The sequence below is a fragment of the Ursus arctos genome, unplaced genomic scaffold, assembly GCF_023065955.2.
Source record: "Ursus arctos isolate Adak ecotype North America unplaced genomic scaffold, UrsArc2.0 scaffold_1, whole genome shotgun sequence".
Taxonomy (NCBI): Eukaryota; Metazoa; Chordata; class Mammalia; order Carnivora; family Ursidae; genus Ursus; species Ursus arctos.
In genome coordinates, this window is record NW_026622763.1 from 45,004,172 (window position 1) to 45,030,046 (window position 25,875).

Genomic DNA, 25,875 nt, shown 5'->3' on the forward strand with positions numbered 1-25,875 from the left:
TGTAAGAAGTAACACTCTTCCAAAGGAAAAAACATCCAAAAACAGCACGGACAACGTTTAACACTTACTCCCCGCTCATTAACAGAGGAGCGAAACAAAAAATGGAGTTCTAATGGTAAAGGAAGGGCCAGTGTGCCTCTGGAGACTCGCGGCTGAAGACCGTTTTATAGCTCTCCACATGGATTCAGCCTTTCCTAGCTTGTAGTCAAATGTATGCTTGAAAGAACACTTGTCCATGCAAAAAATTGGGGGGCCTCACTTATCGCTGCGTCACACATCCTACGTCATTAGCATTTGCTCTCTCCTCTTTAAAGCCTGCTGTAGTGGCCCACAATCTTATTACGGTTCCTCTGGATTTCCAGAGATCCGGCATGCAATCTTTCATTTGTTACGGAAGCCTTTGTAACTGACAGCTGCTCTTTCCAGACAGATGTTGTCTCTGTAATCTCTATCTGCTGTCACACCTTAGTTTGCCCTTCTCCCCCCCGCCCCCACCATGATCTTCTGTGCGGGCTGTAGACCAGTCGGATACACTTCTGCTTTGCCAACATTAATGAAAAGCCTTCACCTGCCCAAAGCACAGAGTAACTAATCTCAATCATAATGATCACTTTATCCTTATAATATCTCTACTTCATGTGCCAAGATGGGCGCTGTAATCACAAGGTCCTGATAACATAAAAATATTGTTAGGAAAGAAAAATAAACATAACCAGTTGTTTTTGTTTTTGTTTGCCTACGATACAATAGGATAGAATGTAAAACAAGGTCCCATGTTCCATAATTATTTGACATTAGTACAGAGTCTACAATACAAATAGATATTTTCATTTGCTACATTACACTAGGGAAAACGCAAGAATATAGCAAATGTTTCCTACTGAATAGCAGGTGGTGGATGAAAAATTAATAGTTTACCTTTGGCGGACAAAGAGATAGAAGTGAAGCCAAATCGGACTTGAACTCAAAAGGTCATTTTCAGCTCAATTTCGTTCACATAAGAAAGCGATGTTGATAACATTCAGAATCAGTGTATTTCTCAAATATTGGTCCCTTATTCTAGCTCTTTCTTCTGGTGGAATAAACAGGGCAAGCCCTGGAAAAGGGTCCATGATTTTAATGGCATCCCTCTTTTTTCAAGAAAGAAAAGGACTGGGTACACCCTGGTTTATCCAGGTCACACTCTGAGATCAGATCCAGTCACTCCTAATGAGCTTTGGACATGAAATGTTTTTCAGGCGGTTTAAGTAGGTGGCAACTAGTGGCCACACACTCTCTGTCACCCCATTGGAAAGATGTAGATAAACCTGCAGCATGATCCTTAGCAAGAGGGCACAGGAGTTCCTGATATCGCTCTCTCTGCTCCATACAGAGTCATAGGACATCAGAGATGTAATCGATTCCCAAACTTACATAACCGTCCCCCTTATTTTATACTGCAGGATACCAGTGACTAAACCAAGGTCACAAAGGTAGCTTCCGGTAAAAGCAGTGACGGATAGACCTTCTCCAGGGTCTTTTATGTCCCACAGAGCAGGAGGTGCAGGGAAGAAAGTGCAGTTTTCAACACCTAGCCCAGGGTCAACGTGAGGAATAATAAGGACTTGAGTAGACTGGTTTTCCCCATCCCGGCCCTCCAGGCAGAACCATACTAACAGATGCGCCTTTGTGCTGAAAAGGACCAAATATTTGGCTTCCTGAAATATCTGCTGATGATTCTCATTTCAAAGGCAGACAGGGGTAACTATGATGTGCTGTATTTAGCTAGGGTGTGCCTTATGGTATATGACTTTTTTTTTCTTATTTCCCTCCTCTAAATGTATCCCTAGAGAAGTTAAGAATATTTTTCCTTTAAAAATACATAACTGAAGTACACTCAGTTTTCTAAGATTTGAACTGAAGACAGTGTCTAAAAGAAAACCAGCAGACACAGGCGAGAAGCACTGGCATCCATTATATAGGTCACTGCTTCTTCCCTGATAACCTAGAAAGGTGGGGTGCTGTATAGACATCAAAGTAAACAAAAATACCTCCCAAAACATCTCCGTTTCCTTCATGTAAGTTAAGAAGTGTGGAGATATAATTCTCAAGTGCTATTCTGTTTGACCTTGACAACTGCCATACAGGACAGCCAGGTCCTCGCTACACGGGCCCCCTACAAAATCTCTATCGCCAACCAGATTCACTCAAGAAGTGTCTCTCCCTATACATGGTGTTGAACAAGCAAAGTCACACTAACCAAACTGCCATGTACCTAGTGATCAACAGTGGGACCACTTTCAATGGAAAGTGGCAAGAATAACACCCCACTTATACGCTAATGACAGCGATGAGACTAGACAGTACTTTGTTTATGACAACTGTTTCCTATGATTAAGAGGACACGAGGCAACTGCCTCCAAACGTATGACTGCTATTAACATGCTCATCCTAATAACTTTAGACTCTAAGAGAAATTGAGAAGGATTTAGAAAAGGATTAAGATAATAAAATCCATTATTCTTTATATACATGTGGATTGAAAGATAAAGGTAAGCTGACAAATTATAAAAATACTCACCTAAAGCCATTGCTTTTAGAAAAATTCATTCCAGTCTTTAGTTTCTTATTTTAGGGCTTAAAAGTAATATGATACAAAGATGAAAAGTTACTCTTCCATAACATAAAGCAACGTCACTACAGAATTGGAGTTCTTTTTTTCCTATTAGTCTATCAGACTTTGTAATCAACATTATTTCATGCCTCATTCCTAGAACTGAGCATTTCATCTGCTCCATTACATGTGGGGAAATGCACCTTCCTTGGTCACAGCTATGAGGGGCATATTTTTAACCTAAGTGGAAATGCAGCGTGTTAGCTGATTTGTAACACAGGCGCATACACCTAAATTCCTAATATACTCAATATTAAGGAGCAAGAGCAAAAATAGCCAAACTTTTAAGTTCAGAACTAAATTTCTTGTGTTAATGTACTATAAATCAAACTTAGATTCTAAAGTAGGGAAAAGATGTGTCTGTGTGTATCTGCAAATAAATATTCAAGTTGCAGTTACTATAAATGTGAGAAGTGTTATTAGACTTAATGGAATGCACAAGCTATATTTTGGCTTGCAGTTTTTGGGTTTCCTGAAGAGCAGTTTGCTCTTCAAGGACCTAGACCTTAAAAAATTTTATTGTTAGAAGCCCAGAATGCAAAAGAGCTCACCTGTGTATAGTGCAGCTTTTAAGATTCCAAACCACTGGCATCTTTCTACTAGGCTATGACAATTCCAAAATCAATATTAAAATAAAATAAATAAACCCACGACCAAAATCAATGACTAAGGAAACAGCTATAATCCCAAGGAAAATATTCTAAAAATCATATTAAAATTTAATCCTCAAATGTCGTAATGACACAGAATGATTCACATTAACTCTTTCAAATATTTACAAATTTTCTTTAACATATAACATCATCTATTTTAATCGAATACTTCATGATCTACTGCTGTGACTTGATCACATAGGCTGCAATCATGTGAAATCCAAGAACAAATAATTCAGTAACATTTATATTAGGATGGTGTCAAAGAGTTACTTTACTTGACCAGAAGGAAAGAACGTAAATGTACTGTAATGCACATTTATTATACAATATTATTGCAAGTTGATATAAATATAAAACATATAGATTAATAAATATGGTCCTTACCATGGGTGATATACTCTGAGAACTGCAGCCACTTCTACCTTGATATGGATGCATGTAATTCTGGTACAGCTGCATGCCATACTGCAGAACACATAAATAAAAACACATTCCCATCACTTTTACCACATAGGTAATTTGGGGGAAAAATCAATACTTTAATCAGTTATATATCATAATACAAAATATAAAAATTATAAGCTTTCCTTAAATTAGTAAAGCAACCATAATTTTGAAAGATAAGCTTTTAGTGCCCTACGATGATACATTTAAAAAGACTGTTTTTTTGGGATGCCTGGGTGGCTCAATTGGTTGAACATCTGCCTTCGGCTCAGGCCATGATCCCAGGGTCCTGGGATCAAGTCTGCATTGGGCTCCTTGCTCAGCGGAGAGCCTGCTTCTCCCTCTGCCTGCTGCTCTCTCTGCTTGTGCTCTCTCTCTCTCTCTGACAAGTAAATAAATAAAATCTTAAATAAATAAATAAATAAATAAGAATAAAAAGAGAGTGCTTTTTACCTGAACCCACACTTATGGTCTGGCTCACCAGTATACAGATCTGTAACTAACATTCCTACTCATTATTCTTAACACCAAAACCACCTGGAATGGTATATCACCTAGTGAAAAGAGAGCTCACTCGGGAAGGATGCCAGACTTTACGGAACAAAGACTGAAAACCTTACACGCGCCTTAGGCAAAACAGGGTAACATTCACCGTAACTCTTCAATGACTGATGAATTATAACGTCTCTTCGGCAAATCCACAACCTTGTCCTTATGTTAAAGATTCTTGACCCTGCAGCATCCTCTACTAACAATACTCTTACCACATTGTTTAATTTTTGGCTTTAAATTCGGGGAAATCAAAATGGTAGGGATCGTACCCAAAGGGTCACAAAATACACTGTAAACTGCAGTAGGAAAAGAACACAGCATCTTTACTGTCAGGAAGTAGCATTGCAAGACTCAGCTGCCAGGCTACGATTGCAAAGTGGGTCTGGACTGTAAGTGGATTACTAGGCTTGAGAAAATTAAGAATGCTAACTGCCATGACCAAACTTATTTTGGAGGGCTCACCATCTGAAGCTACAAGGTACTCCCCTTAGATTTAATCTACTTTGTTTAAAAAGCAAAAAAACAAAAAACAAAAAAAAAATCAAAAAACAAAAAGGAAAAAGAAAAAGAAAACAAAGCAAAACCACAACAGGACAGAGAGGCCTTTACATTTCTTTTCTTTTCTTTTCTTTTTTCTGGCTACCCTCAGCAATTCTATTTCACAGAGCCACAATGAACTTAGAAGTAGGTCCTATATAAAAGAGATTGAGGAGACACCACGGAATCCAATCTCACCCTTAGGATGAATTCCTTTAAACATTCCAACTGAGCTGTTTCTCTACTGAAGACTATTTCCTTAAAAGCAATTCCAGCAAAGTGGATCTATTTGGTAATTACACAGAAAAATTAGAGGGCGCCTTGGAGAGTCTCTGTTTCCAAGATTTTGCTTTTAACATGAATACAAATCCACATTCATTTAAAATTCTCTATGTTGACTTCTTTATCCAATTATTTCCCAACTTCTAAAAATTATTTTTCAATTTACAGTTTGATTGACATTAATGGGACCTAATGAAATTTACTTTAAAACAACTCTAAACCTACTGTAACTATAAAAAAGAAGACAGAGGAGCTTAATTCCTAGTCAAGTTCATTTTGGAGACGATACAATAACCTCTAAACAATACTTTCATAAGGTACATGCATGCTGTTTGGTCGCCTTTAATTTATCTGCAATGAAAAGCCAGCTACCTACTGATAAGACTGTTTCCTTCAAAGACGTATTGTCCCTGGTACCTGTAGTGTTAGGTAGTTGCCTCTGTGCTATTGGTGGTCTTTAGTAGGCATTGAAGTGTGGTGGAGGGGTAGGGCATGAGTCACCTTAACATGTCCCCGTCCTACGGAGGGGCAGACAACGGACCAAACTACGTAAGAAGTGAGCAGAGTTCTAGGTGAAGGGAGGGAGGAAGACAACATGTAACTAGGACACTGTACGTGAGCAATTCTCAGATTTTCTATGAATCTATATGTAACTGGAATTTCTCCAAAGAGAACAGGAGGACCTTCCTTTGCTACCACATGAACAGTTCACACGTGTGTATGAAAAAGAAAAGGAAATAAAAATAAAACAAGAGGTCAAATTCCTCGAGGAGGCAGGTTCTAGTAAGTAGCGTGTGAAAAAATCCGAGGCCCTTTCCATCTCATCAACATAACAGACTCGTCTGTCCCCGCACCTCCAACTAAGTATGGCGATAAACTGGAAATACAATAGACAACCAGAGTTGAAAATCAATCAAAAGATACCTCTAACACCATGTGAGTCCAGGTGCACCAGCTGGGGGATGAAACAGGTGCCCCGTGGACGACAAGCTGCCAGGGGAAACCACCCAGGGAAACTCCCCTATTAGAGTCTTTCAAATGTGTCTGTGCTGGCAAGCCCCGGCTTCCTGTATCTGGGTATTTTAAAGGGCAAAGCAGATCATATCACTTTCCCATTTGAAACTGTTTGGTGGTTTATCATTGCCTCCAGGAAAAAGGTTCTCCCTGATGCCTGCCTCCCTCTCTGCCTCAACTGGAAAAGCTTTACCACAATTAAAAAAGAAAAAAATATACAAGGAACATGGATATGGTAGGCAGAATAATGGCCCCCAGAGATGTCCACATCCTAATTCCTGGAGCCTGTGAATATGTTAGGTTACCCGGCATGGAGGAATTAATGTTGCAGATAAAATTAAGGGTGCTAATCAGCTGATGTTGAAATTAAGTGGTTACCTTGGATTATCTATGTAGATCCAATATAATCACAAGGCCCCTTAATAAGTGGAAGGGGGAGGCAGAGAAGAGAACCAAGTCACAGCATGAAAAGGTCTTAGCTCGACATTGCTGGTGGTTGAGGGTAGAGAAAGAGACCACGAGCCAAGGAGTTTGGGCAGCCTCTAAAGTCTGAAACGGGCATGAGAAATGGATTCTCCCCCAGAGTCTCTGGAAGGGAATGCAGGTCACCTTACATTTAGGCCAACAAGACCCATTTCAGACTTCCTGAATGACAACAGTGTAGGATAATAAATCTGTGCTGTTTTAGGTCACTAAAGTGGTAGCCATTTGTTACAGTAGCCACAGAAACTAACATAACAGAGCATCCTCGAAGTGGACATCTGTGCCCTGGAAGAAGCTTCAAAAAGAATCAAATGAGAAAAAAAGTGAGAAGGGGACAATCTTCTAGGAACAGCATTCTGGATATACAAGGATCAAAAAAAAAAAAAAACCACCAGCTTTTAGTATATTTCATCCATTCTTGGACACATGCGTCTTTTCAGATTTCAACATTCATAAATTTGCCTTAACTATAGCATCTTCTATTCACTGTGGACCAGGTGACTTGTCACTGCCTGCAATGTTTAGTGAGATCAAGTAATCACGTACATCAAACCTTGCAGAAGGGATGCCACTAGCTAGAAAGACAACTCCAGAGACCACGGCAGAACACCTGAGAAGTTCTGCCTCCTCGAAGCTCTTGACGGCACAGAGCGAGGAAGTCTGTATGAAATAGGGTATCCATAGTTCTGAGATAAAAATGATTCAGGAAAGCCAGACTTAGAATATGTTTTCCAGCTACCTCACATAATTTATTTCATATATATGCGTGTGTGTGTGTGTGTGTGTGTACACAAAATTGATAAATGATGAAAATCTACATCTATAGGCCTAAATAAATCTAAAATAACTAAATGAAAATAAAAATCATAAAGGATATGAAAACATCATATCATAATTTTATTGGCATAATTCTTTTCTTTCTACTTATAGAAAAAAATAATGGTGTTCCTAGTAAAATCAGTCACATTAAAGGGAGTGTGCTTACCACCTGCTTTGGAGCTGGGTGTCTGTCACTGAGATCAAACTAGAAGGGAGGAAGGCTTGACTAACAAGGTTAGAAAGCATCTCCTTTACCAGCCTAGCCTGATTTCCAGAGTTCTGATGGAAGAAAAAAGAAAACCAGAGACCTCAAGGTATTTTCTCTATTACTGTGATGTGTTAAAGTATTCAAAGAGTGTCAGCCTCTTCACCTGTAAAAGGAGAGGACTGGATGAGGTCGTTAATTCTGAATCAGGCAAACATCTGGAGTTCACTCACTAAATTGGGATCCCCAAGGATGGGGCTGGGCGCACAGAACTTTAGAACATTCCTCAGGTGACTCCAATGCACATCCGGAGTTAACTAGTTATGACTTCCTTGACTGGTTGGTTCCCAACACTGCCCCTTTCTTTTCTTTTCTTTTCTTTTCTTTTCTTTCTTTCTTTCTTTCTTTCTTTCTTTCTTTCTTTCTTTCTTTCTTTTTCTTTCTCTTTCTTTCTTTCTTTCTTTCTTTCTTTCTTTCTTTCTTTCCTTCCTTCCTTCCTTCCTTCTCTCTTTCTCTCTTTCTCTCTTTCATTCTTTCTTTCTTTCTGACTTCCTTGACTGGTTGGTTCCCAACACTCTCTAAAGCTCTTTTCTTTCTTTCTTTCTTTCTTTCTTTCTTTCTTTCTTTCTTCTCTCTTCTTTCTTTCTTTCTTTTCTCTTTTCTTTCTTTCTTTCTTTCTTTCTTTCTTTCTTTCCTTCCTTCCTTCCTTCCTTCCTTCTCTCTTTCTTTCTTTCTTTCTTTCTTTCTTTCTTTCTTTCTTTCTTTCTTTCTTTCTTTTTCTTTCTTTCTGACTTCCTTGACTGGTTGGTTCCCAACACTCTCTAAAGCTCTTTTCTTTCTTTCTTTCTTTCTTTCTTTCTTTCTTTCTTTCTTTCTTTCTTTCTTTCTTTCTTTTCTCTTCTTTTCTTTCTTTCTTTCTTTCTTTCTTTCTTTTCTCTTCTTTTCTTTCTTTCTTTCTTTCTTTCTTTCTTTCTTTCCTTTCTTTCTTTCTTTCTTTCTTTCTTTCTTTCTTTCTTTCTTTCTGACTTCCTTGACTGGTTGGTTCCCAACACTCTCTAAAGCTCTTTTCTTTCTTTCTTTCTTTCTTTCTTTCTTTCTTTCTTTCTTTCTTTCTTTCCCTTTCCTTTTTCTTTTCCTCTTTCTTTCTTTCTTTCTTTCTTTCTTTCTTTCTTTCTTTCTTTCTTTCTTTCTTTCTTTCTTCTTTCACATTTTATGACAATGAGAGCAATGTAGAAGCAATTACTTACCATGAGGGTTTCAAAGAATCAAGACTTCTAAGCTTTGTTGAAACCAAAATCATGACAGTCATTTAATAGTAGACTGTCTGAGAAACAAACCTCTTGTAAAAAGGTAACTACGGAGGCTATCTGCAATAACAGCAAAAGGAAGCAAATTTCATAGTTAATCCAAAAGCTTCCTTTAAGCCATTTAAAAATTTTTCTGCTGATACCACTTCACATCCACTAGGATAATTATTTTTTTTAAAGGAAAATAACAAGTGTTAGTAAGGATATAGAGGAATTGGAATTCTCATACATTGCAGGTGGGACCATTAAACAGTTTAGCCACTGTGGAAAACATTTTGGCAATTCTTCAAAAGGTTAAGCGGAATTACCATATGACCAGCAATTCTATTCCTCGGTACGTACCCTCCAAATTGAAAACAGGTACCCAAATAAACACATGAACACATATGTTCATAGCAGTACTATAGACAAAAGATGCAAACAACTCAAATGTCCATTAATGAATAAATGAATAAACAATTGTTTATCTAATATATATATCCAATATATACATACATAAATACATACATACATACAATGGAGTATTATTCAGCCATAAAAAAAGAATCAAGTACTGATCTACACTATAAGGTGGATGAACCACAAAACTATATGCTAAATAAAAAAAGCCAGACACAAAAGGTCAGATACTGTATGATTCCATTTCTATGAAATGTCCAAATAGGGAAATCCTAGAGAGACACACACAGATATGGATGGTTGCCAGGGGCTGGGAGTAACTGTTTAATGGGTATGCAGTTTCCTTTTGAGGTGATAAAAATGTTTTGGAGCTAAGAGCTACATAGAGGGGGCGGGTGCACAACATTTTGAATGAACTAAATGCCACTGTATTGTTCATATAGTTAAAATGAACACAGTTAATAATACATTCATCATGTTAGCATAGTTGATTAAAATAGTTAATTCAGTTGATTTCATGTTTTGTGAGTTTCACCTCAATTAAATAAATTAAAAGAATAAAAAATAAACCTTGCCTTCCCAACCTGGTATGACAACTAATAATTCGGATTCTGATTATTCTGCTCTTCTTCAAAAGGAAACGGTTGATAATTTTTATAATTATGAAGTTGTGTTAAATTTACTAGCATACAAGTTTTGAAATTAAATGTGTTTTCTGTACATTCTAGAAGAAATCGTTCTTTCTTCCCCATGTAACTTTTAGAACACTATTACTCCTTTCAAAATGCTCCCCAGTAAACTATGCTTATTTAAGTTGTAATTTCTACTTAACACAAAGGTTGATGTTTTAATAGTATATTATAGTAAAATTTACATAATAATTTGAAGTAAACTAGAAAGCAATTTATACAACACTTAAATGAAATGTGAAACAGCTGCATTAAACATACCTAAATGGGCACATTTTAAAACACACACGTCATGTTGGAGTGACAGCAATATTTAAAAAATGCAGACTGAGTCATGTATAGAAGTTTTAATCAGTTATATGTAATACTCTTGAAAAAAATAAAATTCAGAGCATTCATAAAAATGGAATACTTACTCCACACGCACAAGATTAATTCGTTAGGCTATTCCACTCTACTAATGTTTATCTTTTAGATAAAAAAAAAAACATATATTTGGGTACACGGACTTATAGTGAGTCTTCACATTTTGAAATACAGATATTTTCAAACTTTGATGGCACTCACAGCATTAATAGAAATTCACGCCTGCAGTGAGATTACCTTAAGCAATCTAATCGCAGTCACCCAGCACGTCCTACTCTGCTCTTCTTCTGCACAGAGCATTTTCAGGTCTCGGGGCCCTCCCGCTTTGTTAGGCTAGAAGGCCACAGCACATTGTTTATCGTTAATGCATATCTTGAAGGTAACACCTGTTGAAATAAAAGCCACTAAAATTCTCCTATATATAAGAGAAAGCTGTCTCTTTTTTTTAAAAGAAATTAAAAGAAACCCAAGCTTACCTAACAGGCTGAGGCTTGCTTTATTCATCTATCAAAATATTAAGCCTGTACCTTAAAGCCGAATCCATAGTTAGTCGGTGCTCCGTGTTTTTTTTTGCCTGCCAGGGACACATAAATATCACTATTGCCAAATTCGCTGAAAAACTGCAAATGCCGTGGTTCCTTTAAAAAGATACAGATGTGAGTGTTGAAATGAATCCATACTTTTGCACACTCTCTTTTGTATTTTTATTATATCACATAACTTATACCTTGGCAAAAAATTATTCCAAATAATGGCACAGAAACAAAAAGGGAAGAAAAATGAAGTTACTAGATCCTTCAAGAACCAGGAGCTTGATACAATATTATTTGAGAAGTGGTGACTTGTTGATCATTTAACTGCCAATATATGCCAAAAAATTTAACTTCCTATTTTAAAATTATTCTCTTTAAGCACCATTTCAGGTATCTCAGGGAGAGAAGGCAGCAAAGAATGGCTTTTGAAAATGTTTTCCTAGTCCAAATTTCAAATAATGGGAGTTCAACAAAGGCAAGAAGGGTGGTTTGAGCTTCTACAGCAGTGGGAGAAGAAAAAAAGGAGAAAGAGACGAGGATCCCTGCTTCGTTTAGAAAAGATCCCCCGTCACATTTGGGTAGTGCCTAGCTCACCACGGCAAGCCATGAAACAGGCGGCATCACTGCCTTCTGCAGGAAAAGAAGGAGGCCTGTGCCGATGAGTTCTGGGAAATTACCCGGCAGTGGAATGTGTCTGATTTTCAAGGTAAAGTGGGATCGTGAACAGCTATTTCTTCTCTGGGAAATCCATGAGTTTTAAAGCTGGTCATGGGAAATCACTGGGTCATATTATTCTGTGACAGGTTAATAACTTGGAGAAGTGCTTAATTCCGGGGTCGGATGTATAATCAAAACTGACCAAAATGCATTTGTTCTTTAAAACCTTGCTTAGTAGTGTGGTCCCAGACCAGGAGCATTGGTGTCACCCAGGAGCTTATTAGAAATGCAAAACTCTGTGGCCCCCACCACAGACCTACTGAATCAAAATCTGCATTTTAACAAGATCCCAGGTGATTCGTAGGCACTGAAAATTGAGAAGCAGTGCTCTAAAACAAAACAAAATGGAAAAGACAGAAAACCCAGGACATTCAGCAATTTGAGCAACCCATTCAAATCCAAACCCAAAAAAATTTCAGTCATTTACCAGCAGGCTATTCCATCCCTGATGATTGGTAGAGCGAGAGTTTCTGTGTATGTCACTGTCCTCTGTGTGTCACTATTCTTAGGCATTTTGATCTAATGAATGACTACAGTTCCCATCTCCATGGGAGAATACGGCAGAAAAGAAAACTGTTAAAAGAGACCCAACCTAGGGCCCTTGGAACAAGGGAAGAGGAAGGAGAAAGGTACTCTTACTGTCATGGCCTTTAAAACTGTCTTTTGATAGAAACTGATTTGCTAGTAAAAATGTCTGATTCCTATGAAGAAAAGATAAAACCAGCCCTGTCCACTGATACTGTAGAAGTCTATGTAGCTGAGTCTTCTGGATGTAAGAAAAAGGCAGCTTGAGAAACTTCTAGAAGGCTACAGAGGCATGATGAGTTTCATCTCTTGGCTGACTTTGGCTCCATTAGTGCAGATGTATCAAGGCTCATGATACTGTAAGACCACAAGCCTGGCACGGTCAGCAAAGGCTACACGTGCACACGTGTATACAAGGGGAGAGCTGGAGAGAGGCAGAGTACTTAGTCGTTTCTCTGTAAATAAAAGTCACAGCCACATCTCCAAGGCTTGTAGCTGTGGTTAACTAACTCCCATGCAGCCCACATCTTCAGAAAGTATAATAAATCGAGACCTTCTCACAGAAAAAGGACAGGAAATGGTCTCTTTCCCAGGCAGAAATGTCATATTAGACATTAGATAACATGCATAATTTATATCGAGGTCATAATCCTTGAGGTTACTTAATACCTTGTATTTCTTTCTTTTTTTTTTTTTTGAGAGGAAACTTAAAATGATTTTCATGTATAGACTGTGGAACATGAGCTCATTAGACACAGGCTAGAGAGAAGAATATTATATACTGAAGTACAGCAGAGTCAGACACTATGTTGAAAAGAGCTAAAATATATACTGAGAAGAGAGGTTTGATGCTTGTAATTCTGCCTGGCCAAGGGGAAGACCATTGCAAGCATAAAAGCATGGATCCAGTAGAAGGAATAAGGAGTCTTTTGTATAATGGGTGGGCAGGGAAAGGAGGTGAAGGCTGGAGTAAAAATATAATGGGCAGTTGATTTTAATGAGAAACCAGTTGAAGAAATAAGAATTTAGGAATTAAAGAAACATCCTATCTTCCAGTGAAGGTTCACTGGGAAGAGTGCGGTCAATATGATTACTGGATTTAGAAGCCAGTTTTCTCTGATGTGAAAAGTATAAAGATATGTATGTATTTGTTAAAAAAACACTTTCATATGTAATTTCATACTTAGGAACACAGGGAAAAAAGGCAACCTCACTAAAATTTAGACTAGAGAAAGTCTAAAACCTTAATTACAGAAATAGGTAATTAGGTATTCTAACATTATTCCTGATAGAAAAATTTGAAAACTAGTTTAAATGTTCAAGAAAAATTAGTTGAATACTAGTAGTCAAATGATATATACTTAAAAACAAAACATTTCTGTAAGAGACTGTGATGCTAAATTTGTAGAGCTCCGTTCCATCACTTACACTTCAAGGGGACACACACACGTGACATGCACACAGGTGAACAGCAACAAGGAAAACCGCGTATGAGGGAAATCTGAGGAAAATATGGAGGAGTCAACTATTACTCCTTGTGGCTCCGTGTCACCCAAATATCTGGTCGCTGTCATTAACTGTATTCTGGGCATTTCCATTTGGATTCTTCACCCTTAACACAATATATCTAGAACTAAGATCATTATCTTCCTTCTAAGACAATGTGATAGCAAACCTCCTATTCCTGTTTACTGCATTAAATCATTGACTATTTCTTATTTCTTTCTCCAAGAACATTTAAAAATGCTTCCTCTCCTTTCACATCAAGCAGTCTGCAAAACCTGGCCAGCTGCCGTTTAATCTTGTATCCATCTCTTTCTTCCCCCTCCACTGCTCATCCTAAATTAGATCCCATCACCTCCACTCTAGATTACTGAATGACCATCTAATTGGCATCTGTGCCTCTAGTCAATCTCTCTCTCTCTCTCTCTCCTCCCACTCCCTGCCTCCTTTGCTCCCTTCCCCTTATTCTCTTTTTTCTCTCTCTCCCTCTATCTACCTGATTTTTTAAAGCTCCCTATGACCATAGCAATCTTACAACTTGATCATCTCACTCTCTTGCTCAAAATTTTCCACTGGCTTTCTATAGTGAGTTGAGTGATTGCCCTCCCCCCAAATATGTCCATGCCCCCATCCCAAGAAACTGTGACTACCACCTGATTTGGAAAAAGGGTCTTTGCAAATATCATTAGGTTAAGAATCTCAAGATGAGACCATCTCAAATTATCTGGGTGGGCCCTAAATCCAATGACAAGTGTCCTTAGTGAGAAGGAGAAAAAGAAGGCCATGTAAAGACAGGGAGGCTGGAGGGAGGCTGCCATAAGCCAATGGGTGCCTGGAGCCATGACTAGCCAAGACAGAAAAGCCTACAGAAATTTAAAGGATCACATAATGAGAGTGAGAAATAAATAATGGATGAACATTTCCAGCATAAAAGAAAAACAGAAATCTGCAGTTTGAATGCATATGTTGAGAATCGAGTAAGATTTATCAGAATACATTTGAATGCATCTAGAAATATGGTCAGGGAAATTACTGAACAATGATTATCATAATATTTGGAAAACAGCCAGAGAAAAATGACAGATCACCCACAAAGAATTAACAATATTGTTTGACCATAACAGATGCATGAAAACAGAATTAAAATAGCCACCCATGAAAACTCTCTAAAGTAGTTTTACTAGAAAGAGATCAATGCTTTGCATAAAACCTCAGCACTTACAAAACACGTAGTAGTTGACCTTGACTAGACCACACAGACGTACAGACAACCCAGTGCTGAGCATGGGGGGAATAACATGGGCGAGTGGTGGTGTGTGGGAGCATCTGCACAAGTGTGTCTATGTGACTGTATGCACAGGCATATGCACACCAGCACACAAGCGAACACGTGCATCCACCCCGGTCATAGTACGATTCCCTTAAGAACCTAAACTCTAGCTAAGGAGACAGAACTACCGCATGCACAAAGGAATTAAGGAGCAATTACAGACTCAGCGGACTGCTACTAACTACATCAACAAAAAGAAGTTCAGAAGTGGGCAAAATTAGCAGGATGACCTGAGGGGGAAAGAGGAGACGTGAACTGTGCCGGGTCTCACCATCTAGAGCCAAGGGTAAGGAGGAGAGGGTGAATGTGCAGTGGAGAAGAAATGGGCACAGTATGTGGTCCTGAAATAAGAGCGTCTAGATTCCATCACAGGATATATATTGAAATTAGCGGGGAACGAAGCTGAATAGTCAGTTTTTAAACAGATTATGGCAAACGTTTGGGATCTAAACTCAATGTACCAACTCTTGATATCTAGTAAGAAACTAATAAAAACAAAGGAAAACCCACTTTCACTTGTAATTCATAATACATCATGGACATTTCAATTACCTTTGATGTCCCTTTAGTAGAAAAATATAAACCAGATCTTCTTAGAAGGAAGTAAATCTTTTTCCAGGACTTCTTTCCCTGCTCTTTTGCATGTAAGAAGCCATGGATTTCAGGGTATGTGCTTGAACTCAGAAACATCTGCAAGAAAAGTTAGACACCCTCATGCTGTTTCTTGAATCGGTAATACTGTAGCCTTATAATAACCTAAGATTTCAAATATAAACATTAAACTCTAACGGTGTCAATACCACTTAAATGTATCATTACAGGTATGGCAATATAAATACAACAGAAAATAAATCAGTTTTTTGATAACCTGAGGCAAGTTCCAAATGAAAATCTGTTCACAGAATATACATTCCAAGCAGTCAGGACTTAGCCAAACACCAAAATGATAACTTATTTGAATGTCTATTATTTGAACATCTAAGAGCTAAGTCCTGATACTTTTCATCCTTTTCTATGATTTTCCCTGAGAACCTATCAACTTCTTACAGTATAAGTAAAAGACCGCAATCTTAACTTCAATTATTCAATTGTTTAGAAAGTTGAGCAGAGTTCACCTCTCCTTGATGAGGTAAAGCAAACAATCTTTTCTTTGTCCTCTGTGGGGCTCAGTGGGGGGTGGCTACAGCACATTGTGTTTTCCAAAGAGAACTGCAACACTATCTCCCATCCCACCTGCTCTTCTGCAAAGTGATCTTGCCACCTAACGGTGAAGAGCTGGAGTCTTGTTTCTCTACCCCTTTGAATCTAGGCAAGGCTTATTAAGGCTGCTTTGATCAATGGTATATAGCAGAAGTGACAGCTCGTTCTAGTTCTAGTCCGTAACTAGCCCAATGGCCTCCACTAGCTAACTCCTGGAAGCTAGCGGTCACTAAGAAATGTGACTACCCTGAGACAGCTCTGTGGTGAGAAGCCCAATGCACTAGTAAAGCCCTTGAGGATGGGGACCCCAAGTGGAGAAAAGAGAGGCCAAGGGGTAGCAGGGACACAGAGTGAAAAGCCATCTTAGAAGGGGATCCTCAACCCCCAGAGAGTCAATGTGCCTCAGACATGACCCACCCAGCTAAACCCTCTCAAATTCCTGACCCACAAAATTGTTGGCAAAATGTGAGTGGGTACTTAAGCCATTAAGGTTTGGAATAGTTTGTTACAAAGTACTAATGAACTGAGAGAGTAGGCATGTGTTAGTCAGGAAAATGAGAATGAAAAGGAATAGCTCTGTAGGAGTGGTTGTACTCAGCATCCTTAATAAGACAATGGAAATGCATTAGCATCTCATTAAAAGAAGAAAACAGAAATCCCTGTGAATAAACAAATGCAAAATGGAAAAACTGAAAGTAAGAGAAATTACTACCTAAAATGATGTGACATATTTTAAAAGGCTACTCAGGGAAATGCTGAGAGTAGATATGTATGTTTTTAAGTAAATTATTAAAAAAATTTTTAATTTAATGAGCCACAGTTATTAATTAATTGACATGCAAAACAGGCAAGTAGGTTTTTTAGTTTGAGTGCTTTCCAAGTTATTAAACCAAACCAATTAAATTTTAAAAAGGGAGTCATGGAGGTCATACTAGAAAGAGAAGAAACGTTTTTAAAAAGTGGAAACATTGCCTCAGTGGAGAGAAAAGGTCAGGTGCACATGCAGGACTATCTGATTCCAAAGCTATGATTTTTCTTGTTTTTGTAATTTCACATTAAAGTAATATAACTACATTAGAGGAGAATTGGGGAAAGGAGGCAGAATAAAAACTCCAACCCACCACCCTGTCACAATCCAGTAGTGAAGCACTGAGAGGGCCTGGGAGCTGGGGGTCCTCGGGCACAGCTGCTGCTGCCCCTGCATTCAGCCTAGTATTCTGATGGGGTGTCTGTGAAACCCGGTGGCATAGAAGAAGCTTTTAGGAAAATCTTTTGAGACTAATCATAGTTCTAAAATATTATGAAGAGCAAAAATGAAATATAACCTATTAAAAAGCCCATAGAAAACAGATCTGTACCACCCAATATATTTACTATTTAAATACCAATATATTTAAAGTAGTATCTATATTGGAAATATTAAAAGTTGTCTTCTTTAAAGATCAGAGAATACGGAGTGGGTCTGAAGATACCCGCGGGCTTAGATCAAACAGTAACCATTATAAAGACATTGTTGAACATTAACCCGTTAACAACTGCAGAGCTTCTGATGTGAAATCTACTGATCTACAAAAAATAAAATAACGAAAATCATTCTTTTGTTGTAATGAAAATATCTTTTGGACCATGTAAAGCCACTGCCAGTTTGGAAGAAATGAGCCCCAAAGATGCAAAACTAAGGAGATTTTTAATTACATCACTAGGATTCTTAATTCAGCTAAGACATTTCAGAATTCTGCTCAAGGATCCAATGTAGCTATGACACATGTCAGTGAACAAAATATATATATTTTTATATCTTTGTTTCTCCTTTCACTTAGTTGCTAAATATTTTATCACAAATAGGATTGGGAGCATTTGTTATAAAAGTTAATACGAAATATCTGTTAGCAAAATGTCTACAATTTACTGGGGATTTTGATTTTTCAAAAAGACTAACATGGTCTTTAAACACATCACAGAGCAAAATTCTGCAAGTTTCCTTTCATGATACACATTTTTTGAACACATTTTTTAAACACTGAAAATCCTTTGACAATTGGCCAAAACTAGAAAGAAAAATGGTGTTAGGAGCCTTTCCTGATTTAGGGACTTCTTTTTTCAGGTTTTGTTCTTTTCTTTCCTATTCTTTCTTTTCTTTGCAGGTTCACCTCCAGCAAAAATTCATCCATCGAGGTATAACATTTCAAAATCTGGGCATGTAAAAATATGGACCTTAAAGTTTCCCTTTATTACACTGTTACTTACATACTTTAATAGAAATATGTTTTACCTGCAAAATCTGTGTGGGGGATATTTCACCATTGGTTTCAGTTGCAAAAGACACCATATGCTCTGGAAAAAAATACTGACAAAAAGATAACAGGTTACCTTATCTCAAAAGCCATGCTAGAAAAGATTCAATTATGACCGATATAGTAAGCTAGAACAAAAGTTCTTTAAATCAGTGTGTTGAAAATTCACCTAAAGTGCTTCTTAAAATGCTAATCCCTGGACTCTACATTCAGGGGTCTTAATGAGAAGGTAGGAGTAGGGCCCAAAGTTAGCAAACACCCTCAGATAATGCGGATGCAGAGAGAGCCACATTCGTCAAGTTCAAAACACTGCCTTCAGGATGACGGCGTGCTGTGTCCCATATCTCTTTCCTGAGTCCTGTGGCCGCTCTAGCGGGTACTAAAGGACCATCAACTCCAGGTCACAAAGCCAAGGCTCCTAGAAGTAAAGGGTATACCCAAGGTCATAGCCCCATGTAGAAGAACCAGGACTTGCCGTGGGGCCAGGGAGCTAAAAGTCAGGACCGCTCCAACCTTGTTCAATCATAAAATTCACCCAGGGCAGTTGTTTAAAATAGGAATTCCCAGGACTCATTCCTGGAGTGTCTGATTCAGCAGGTCTGGGTACTTTCTCCTCCCCTAGGGAATTTTTATGATCGGACACATTTGGGGAAATAGAGACTACTCTACTTCCTCCAGGGACAGGGTTTTACAACCATTCTATTATCATTTGGTCTAATACTGTGGTCAGTATTAGTTAATAGCATTCCTGGCCTCTACCCACTAGCAGCCCCTCTCCCCCTCCACCCCCAGAATGACAAGCAAAAACATCTCCAGACATTGTCAAATCACCCCTAGTTGAGAAGCACTGCTCTAGGTCTACAAAATGAGTGTACAGCTCTGTTCAAATAATAAGAACAATAAAAAATATAACTCAAAACAAGCACTAAAACCATATGTCTTTAACTATACTTTTAAATTCTTTCTTTTAACAAAGATTCACAACAAGAAAACAGTTTCCCTTCAAATTCTAATTCTATTTAATTTTTACTAGGACTCTTTTATTTTCTTTGTCAAAGATCATCCTATTATGTTTTTATTAATAGGTTCAAATAAAAGAGAACATAAGAGGTCTTTCAGGGTTTGAAAATATTCTATTATAGTGTGTATCATATATTTTTCATAAAGGATCATTTCAATCCAATTATCCAAAACTTCGTGTAAAAATATGCTACAGCTGCAGAGACAAAAACAATTTAAAATAATGAGCCCAGAGGCTATTCTGACTTCTCCAGATCCCTAGTCTTCACTAGAATGTGACACACATTTCTTTTCTTTAAAGAGAACTATCATGAAAGTAGTATTTATTAGATAATGCTCTGGTCTTTATCTCATTTCTACTTAGCTCAGTCATTACTGCACTGAAAAATTATTTTGGAACAGCAAGATTCATGTCAATCTGAAATTTTTGGGTAAGATATAGCACTCCTAACAATCATCAATCTGTCTTTACTTTAGAAATTTTCTTATTTAAATTTCCTAAATTCTGTAAAAAGTGTTAAAACTATAGTATTTTGGAGCTGCTTAAAGATATCTGATAACTGATTCCCCAAATTAAATGTACAATAGTTTCCTTTTCTTTAAAAGCAAGAAAAAGAAGAAATAGCTCCCAAAACAGTTCATCTGAACTTCTGTCATAATTCTGACTAATCATTGTTAGAGTATGAAGAAACGTGACTATGATGTTCACGGAACAGAATTTTTACCTACAATTTATTGTAAGGGGAATCCTATTGGATTTGTGATGACTCTTTTCTTCACATAAAATAACATTTAACAAATTCATTTATTTCCCAAAACTATTAATGAGGATTTTACTTACCATTGGGTTTTTAAAGAATTCATATTTGGCATAATTTTTTCTAAAGTATAGTTTATTTTCTTCTTCCATTCCCCAGTTAGATAGCACTTCAATCACCAGCTCATGGTCTTCCATTGTTCTTTCTGTAAGGAATGTTTCCATGAGTATGTCAACAGATGAATGGATGGGTGGATGGATGGATGGATGGATGGATGGATGGATAGATGGATGGACAAATGAACAGATAGAAAGACAGACAAACAGGTAGGTAGAAAGAAATATATATGGATACATGTATTCATACAAATTTATAAATTATATTATGTATGTATCTTTATTAAATATAGCAAATTTCACCTCAATTCTAGAATAGCCAGATTGATAATGTTTTAGCAATTTTGAATTAGTAATGTTGATTTTTTATACCTAAGCAGACTGTAACCTGAGGAGAAAAGTGACAAAATATCACAATGCACTTTTTGCTAATTCTCAATTCCTTTTATTGCTATGTAAATTATAATTAAGTTTGATAATAAATCTGCATTAAAAATGCAGGAGCTATTCTTTTTTCTCCAATTCGTCGTGATGCCAAAATTAAAATATTTGCCTCAAGGTTGAACAATTCACCCCATTAAGAGATGAAAAATTTTGACAGGTTCAAAATGCATGTAAGATACATAGTCTAGATAGTTGAAAAAAATTAAAATAAATGCTTTAAAAGGAAAAATTTGAATGCAAGCACATATAATTTTTAAGAAACCTAATTTCTTGTGGCACTTTATCCTTTCAAAGCTAATGTTCAGGCAAATATATTTTAGGTAAGGTGGGAAGGCACTTGGAAGGAAAGGTACTTAGATGAAATAAGCAAAAACAACTTTACAGAGGGGAACAGAACATGCACAATTCCTATTTTAATAAGAAACTTGATGTCCATAGTAGTGCTATTCATAATAGCCTCAAACTGGAATCTACCCAAATGCCAATCAACATGAGAATGAATGAATAGTGTAAACAGTGTAATAAATAGTGGATATACTACAACAACACACAACTGTATGAGTGAATTTCACAAACATGATATTAAATGAAAGAAGTCAGGCACAAAGAGTACATACTACATGATTACACTTACATAAAGTTCAACACAGGTAAAATAAATCTATAGTGTTCGAAATCAAGATAATGGGGAGAGTGAGTGAGGGGGCAAAAGCATGAACGGTGTGGGAGATACTGTTTTGTTCTGGGTGTTGGATAGCCAAGTTTATGCAACATCTGGGAGTTCACTGAGTTGTCCACATATGGCTTGTTCACTTTCCTTAAGGTATATCATATTTTAATAAAAGGTTAAACAAAAGTTACTATGAAATTACGAATGAAAACAGGAAGTGAAGACAGTCAATTAAGGAATATAGACACCCTCTGCTTTTTTTTTTAGGTGCTTCTAGGACCTTTTTGAAAAGTATCGGTGTCTCAAACATTCAACACTCAGTAGTGATCTGCGACCTACAACACCTGAACCCTTGAAAGTAATGTCATAATTAAATAGAAGCTTATTCATCTGAAAGGAAGTTCTTGTAAGAGTTCTCAATGAATATGAATGACTTTGAGCTAAGTGTACATCAGCACTCTGGGTTCTGTTCCTAACTCCAATTGCTCTTTTTCTGTCTCATTGACGAGTTCCCATAGCTCCTCCTCCCTCCTAAGATGCAATCCTTGGCTAAAATCTTTTCTTTCCCTTTCTTAAGCTAACTCACTCTCCCTTCTTCAGCCATCCCATCTGCTGAGTCCCTTGAGATGAACCCTCTGGCTACAGTTGCTTTTACTCATGTTCTAGTCCCGACCTTCCACCACTTCAAACACTGTTTGTCTAAATCCAAAGTCAGTATGGTGGTTCCCCCAAAATATTAAACAAGTCCAGCAATGCCAAACCTGAGCATATAAGCAAAAGAAATGAAAGCAGGGACTAGAACAGATGTTTGTACACCAATGTTCATATAGTAGCATTCACAATAGGTAGAAACACCCCAATGTCCACCAACAGATGAAGGGACAAACAACATGTAGGACACACATACAATGGAATTTTAGCCTTAAAAAGGAATGAAATTCTGACACATGCTACAACATGGATGGACCTTAAATATATCATATGTAAAATAAGAAGACGTAAGAAGAGATATATGATTCCATTTATATGTGATACCTGGAATAGACAAACTCGTAGAGACAGAAAGTAGAATGGTGGTTACAGGGACTGGGGAGCAAGAAGTTATTGTTTAATGGGCTCAGAGTTTCACTATGAGAAGATAAAAATGTTCTGGAGATGGGTAGTGGTGATGGTTGTACAAGAGTGTGAATGTACATAATGCCAATGAATTATACCCTTAAAATGGTAAATTTTATGTACATTTTATCAAAATAAAAATAAACTTGAAAACAAAGTTGTTTTGCTTTTTCTCTCTCAAACTGCTTTTTTCCTAAATTTTCCTATCTTCACTGCATCTTTATATCCTTTATATGCTCCACTTCCGCTATCCCCAGATACCAGGGATTTTCCCTCCAAATGTCTCTCAACAACCCCTTACTCATTCCCATTGTTACAATCCCAGTTTAGATCTTTGCTTTTTCTTAACTAATGTCCAAACTTCTAGTTTCTCGTTCTTCCAATCCAACCTGGACACTGATACCATAGCAAACCTCATAGAACACACGTGTCAGTGTGATCCTTGCTCAAAATTTTGTCTACTCCCTACTTACTTCCTATATCTGGCAGAGTCTGGCAGCTATCCTATTCATTCATCCATTCGACAAATATTTATTGATGGCCTACCATGTGTCAGACATTCGTCCTGGGGCTTGGAATTTTGTAGTGCATAAAACAGTCAGAAATCACTGCCTCATGGAGCTTTCATTCTAATGGGAAGACACGGACTATAAATAAAATGTAAATCTTAATAGTCAGCGATAAACACTACAGAGAAAAAATAGAACAGGGCTTAGGGAGAGAGGAGACCACAGGGGAAAAGAATTCATTTTCACCAGCTTGCCAGGATAGGTCTCATTGAGAAGGAAATGTTTGAACAAAGACCCAAAGGAGAAGAGGGCATGCGCCAAGCAGACCCCTACAGGAAGAACAAGAACAAAGCCTCTGAGGTAAGAGTGAGACTCTATGTTTGAAGTGTCCCAAGAAGGTTAATGTGGCTGAAGCTGACCGAGCAAAGGGGCAAGTACTAGGAAAAGAGGTTCGAGAAGCAATGGTGATGAGCTGGGAGGACTGGAGAAAGCCCTGCAGTTCATAGTGAGGTTCTGGCTTTTCCTTGGAGTCAGATGAGAAGTCATTTTGAACAGAGAAATAACATGAACTGACTTATATTTTCATTGGATCACACTGGTTGTGGAGAAGAACTGATTTTAAAAGGTGAAAAGGTGGAAGCAGGAAGACCGTTTGGTAGAATACTGTGATCAATGAGAGGAGAGAGGATATGGCTTGGATTAAAGCAGTAGCAGTGGAATGGAGGAAGCAGGCAGAAGCTGGATATAATCTGAAGGTAGAGCCAACAGGATTTGTGGACCAATTGGACATGAAGTGGGAGAGAGAGGGTACTTAGGGGAGACATCAAGTTCTCCAACAAGGCTGTTGGAAGGATTGTGTTGCTATTAATGAGTTTGAAAAACTGTAAGAGAAGTGGATTGGGGAGAGTCAACGGTTACTGAGATATCCAGTGGCAAGTCGCATCCCTAACAATCTCTCTCTTCTTACTTTCGTCTATTTCTCACACAAACCAGCTGGCATTTTCAGGCTTATTAAACATAGGTTCACATTAAACATACTATATGCCAAGCATGATGTCCATATTTTTTGCAACTGCAGAGGAAGAAAATTTCAAGGTAGTGAGCAAGATGTTTGCTGGTTGTTTTACCAACCTGTGTTTCTTTGTACCCATTACCTCTCTCCTCCACTGAAGAATCCTATGTTCTGCCCTCAAGATACACTATGCAGAGAGGGAAAAACTTTACAGAAATGCATTTTATTTACTTTTGAGCTTCACAGTAGACCTTATCAATTTTCGACCAATATAAGTGTTTGGGAAGAATCATGCCTAGCCAATCTTTGCCCCATACAGGGACCCACCTTCTGTCTTCTGAGAAAGGAACTGCAGTTAAGAGGTTGGTGCAGGAGAGGATGGAGTACAGACTGAGCTAGATAAAAGTGGACAGTGTAGGTCCCAAGTGACCCTGTATCCTGTCCCCTTCCAGAAGGAGAACGCTTTCAGGGTGACGAGTTGATGGTGATAAAACACCAAATAGGTTTAATGATGCTATGCGGCTCAAGCCAGAGGGTAGCCTTAGGAGACTTCTAGCTTCCAATAGAAACTCTACATCTAGCATGGTGGAGAAGCCACAACTGAGGGCAACACTGAGGCAGATGAGTCCGTAGCATCCCATTATGGAGAAAGAGCCTGGCAACAGTACCACATCCCCCATCGGGAACACGGAAGAGCTAAGAGAAGGGTATGAACTCAAGTGGCTTTATGGTACAGTCAATAAACTTGAGAGGAACAAGAGTTTCCAGAACATGAAGAGCTGGACAAGCGTTAGGCAAATACCCGTGCTGGGACTTAATGCCTCACCAGCATGTTGCAGAAGTGGAAATAGGTCTAAACCTTCAATTGAGAATATTTAAGCCTATATGTAACTCATTTATAAAACCCAATAAGATGGAGAACAATCCATAAAAAAACAAATAATAGAAGATTAAGCTGCTGTTAAGGAGACGGAGAATTAAAAATTATTCAAGTTATTGAAATAAAAGAAGTTACATCTCTGCAAGTCTCCATCTGAGACATTTTTCATTGCTATACTTAATTCTCATAATATTTTTTAAAGGTTTTATTTATTTGTTTGACAGAGAATGCAGAGCGAAAGAGAGAGCACAAGCAGGGGAAGGTGCAGAAGAGAAGCAGGACCCGCTGAACAGGGAGCCCGATGCAGGACTCCATCGCAGGACCCTGGGATCATGACCTGAGCCAAAGGCAGACGCTTACCAACTGAGCCACCCAGGTGCCCTTTTAATTCTTATGATATTTTCAGTAGGCGAATAATGGCCCCAAAGACATCTGGAACCTATAAATGTTGCCTTATATGGCAAAGTCTTTGCAGATGTCATTCACTTAAAGATACTGAGAGGAAGAGATTATCCTGAATTATCCAGGTAGGCTCTAAGTCCAATTACAAGGACCTTTATAAGATAGAGACAGAAAGAGATGTGACCCAAACAGCAGAGGAAAAGGCAATGTGACCACAGAGGCAGACTTAAGTGACACAGACACAAGTTGAGGAATGATGGCAGCCACCAGAAGCTGGAAGAGGCAAGGAACGGAATCTCTCAAAAGCCCCAGAAAGAGCCTGCCATCATCTTGAGTTCAGCCCAGTGACCTTAATTTTGGACTTCTCACCTCCAGAACAGCTACAGATTACACTTCTATTCCTTGAAGCCACCAGGTCTGTGGTAAAGCAATAACACTGT

The 25,875-nt window shown here is 38.0% G+C and overlaps 1 protein-coding gene across 4 annotated transcripts in view; it reads right to left on the reverse strand.

The window, feature by feature from the left end:
* The window catches only part of GRB14 (growth factor receptor bound protein 14), a 109,996-nt gene that overhangs the window by 6,139 nt on the left and 77,982 nt on the right, over nucleotides 1–25,875 (reverse strand). For 3 of the 4 annotated variants that reach the window (XR_006408799.3, XM_026492669.4, XM_026492670.4), the window contains 6 exons: nucleotides 20,370–20,491; nucleotides 18,487–18,561; nucleotides 15,567–15,704; nucleotides 10,934–11,044; nucleotides 10,644–10,739; nucleotides 3,694–3,774 (listed from right to left, as the gene is read on the reverse strand). Coding sequence is in view for 3 of the 4 variants with exons in the window: in XM_026492669.4 (XP_026348454.1) it covers nucleotides 3,694–3,774; nucleotides 10,644–10,739; nucleotides 10,934–11,044; nucleotides 15,567–15,704; nucleotides 18,487–18,561; nucleotides 20,370–20,491 (623 nt within the window). In the remaining variant the exon portion in view is untranslated. The remainder of the gene's footprint in view (nucleotides 1–3,693; nucleotides 3,775–10,643; nucleotides 10,740–10,933; nucleotides 11,045–15,566; nucleotides 15,705–18,486; nucleotides 18,562–20,369; nucleotides 20,492–25,875) is intronic. The other variant, XM_044381524.3, reaches the window with a different exon arrangement.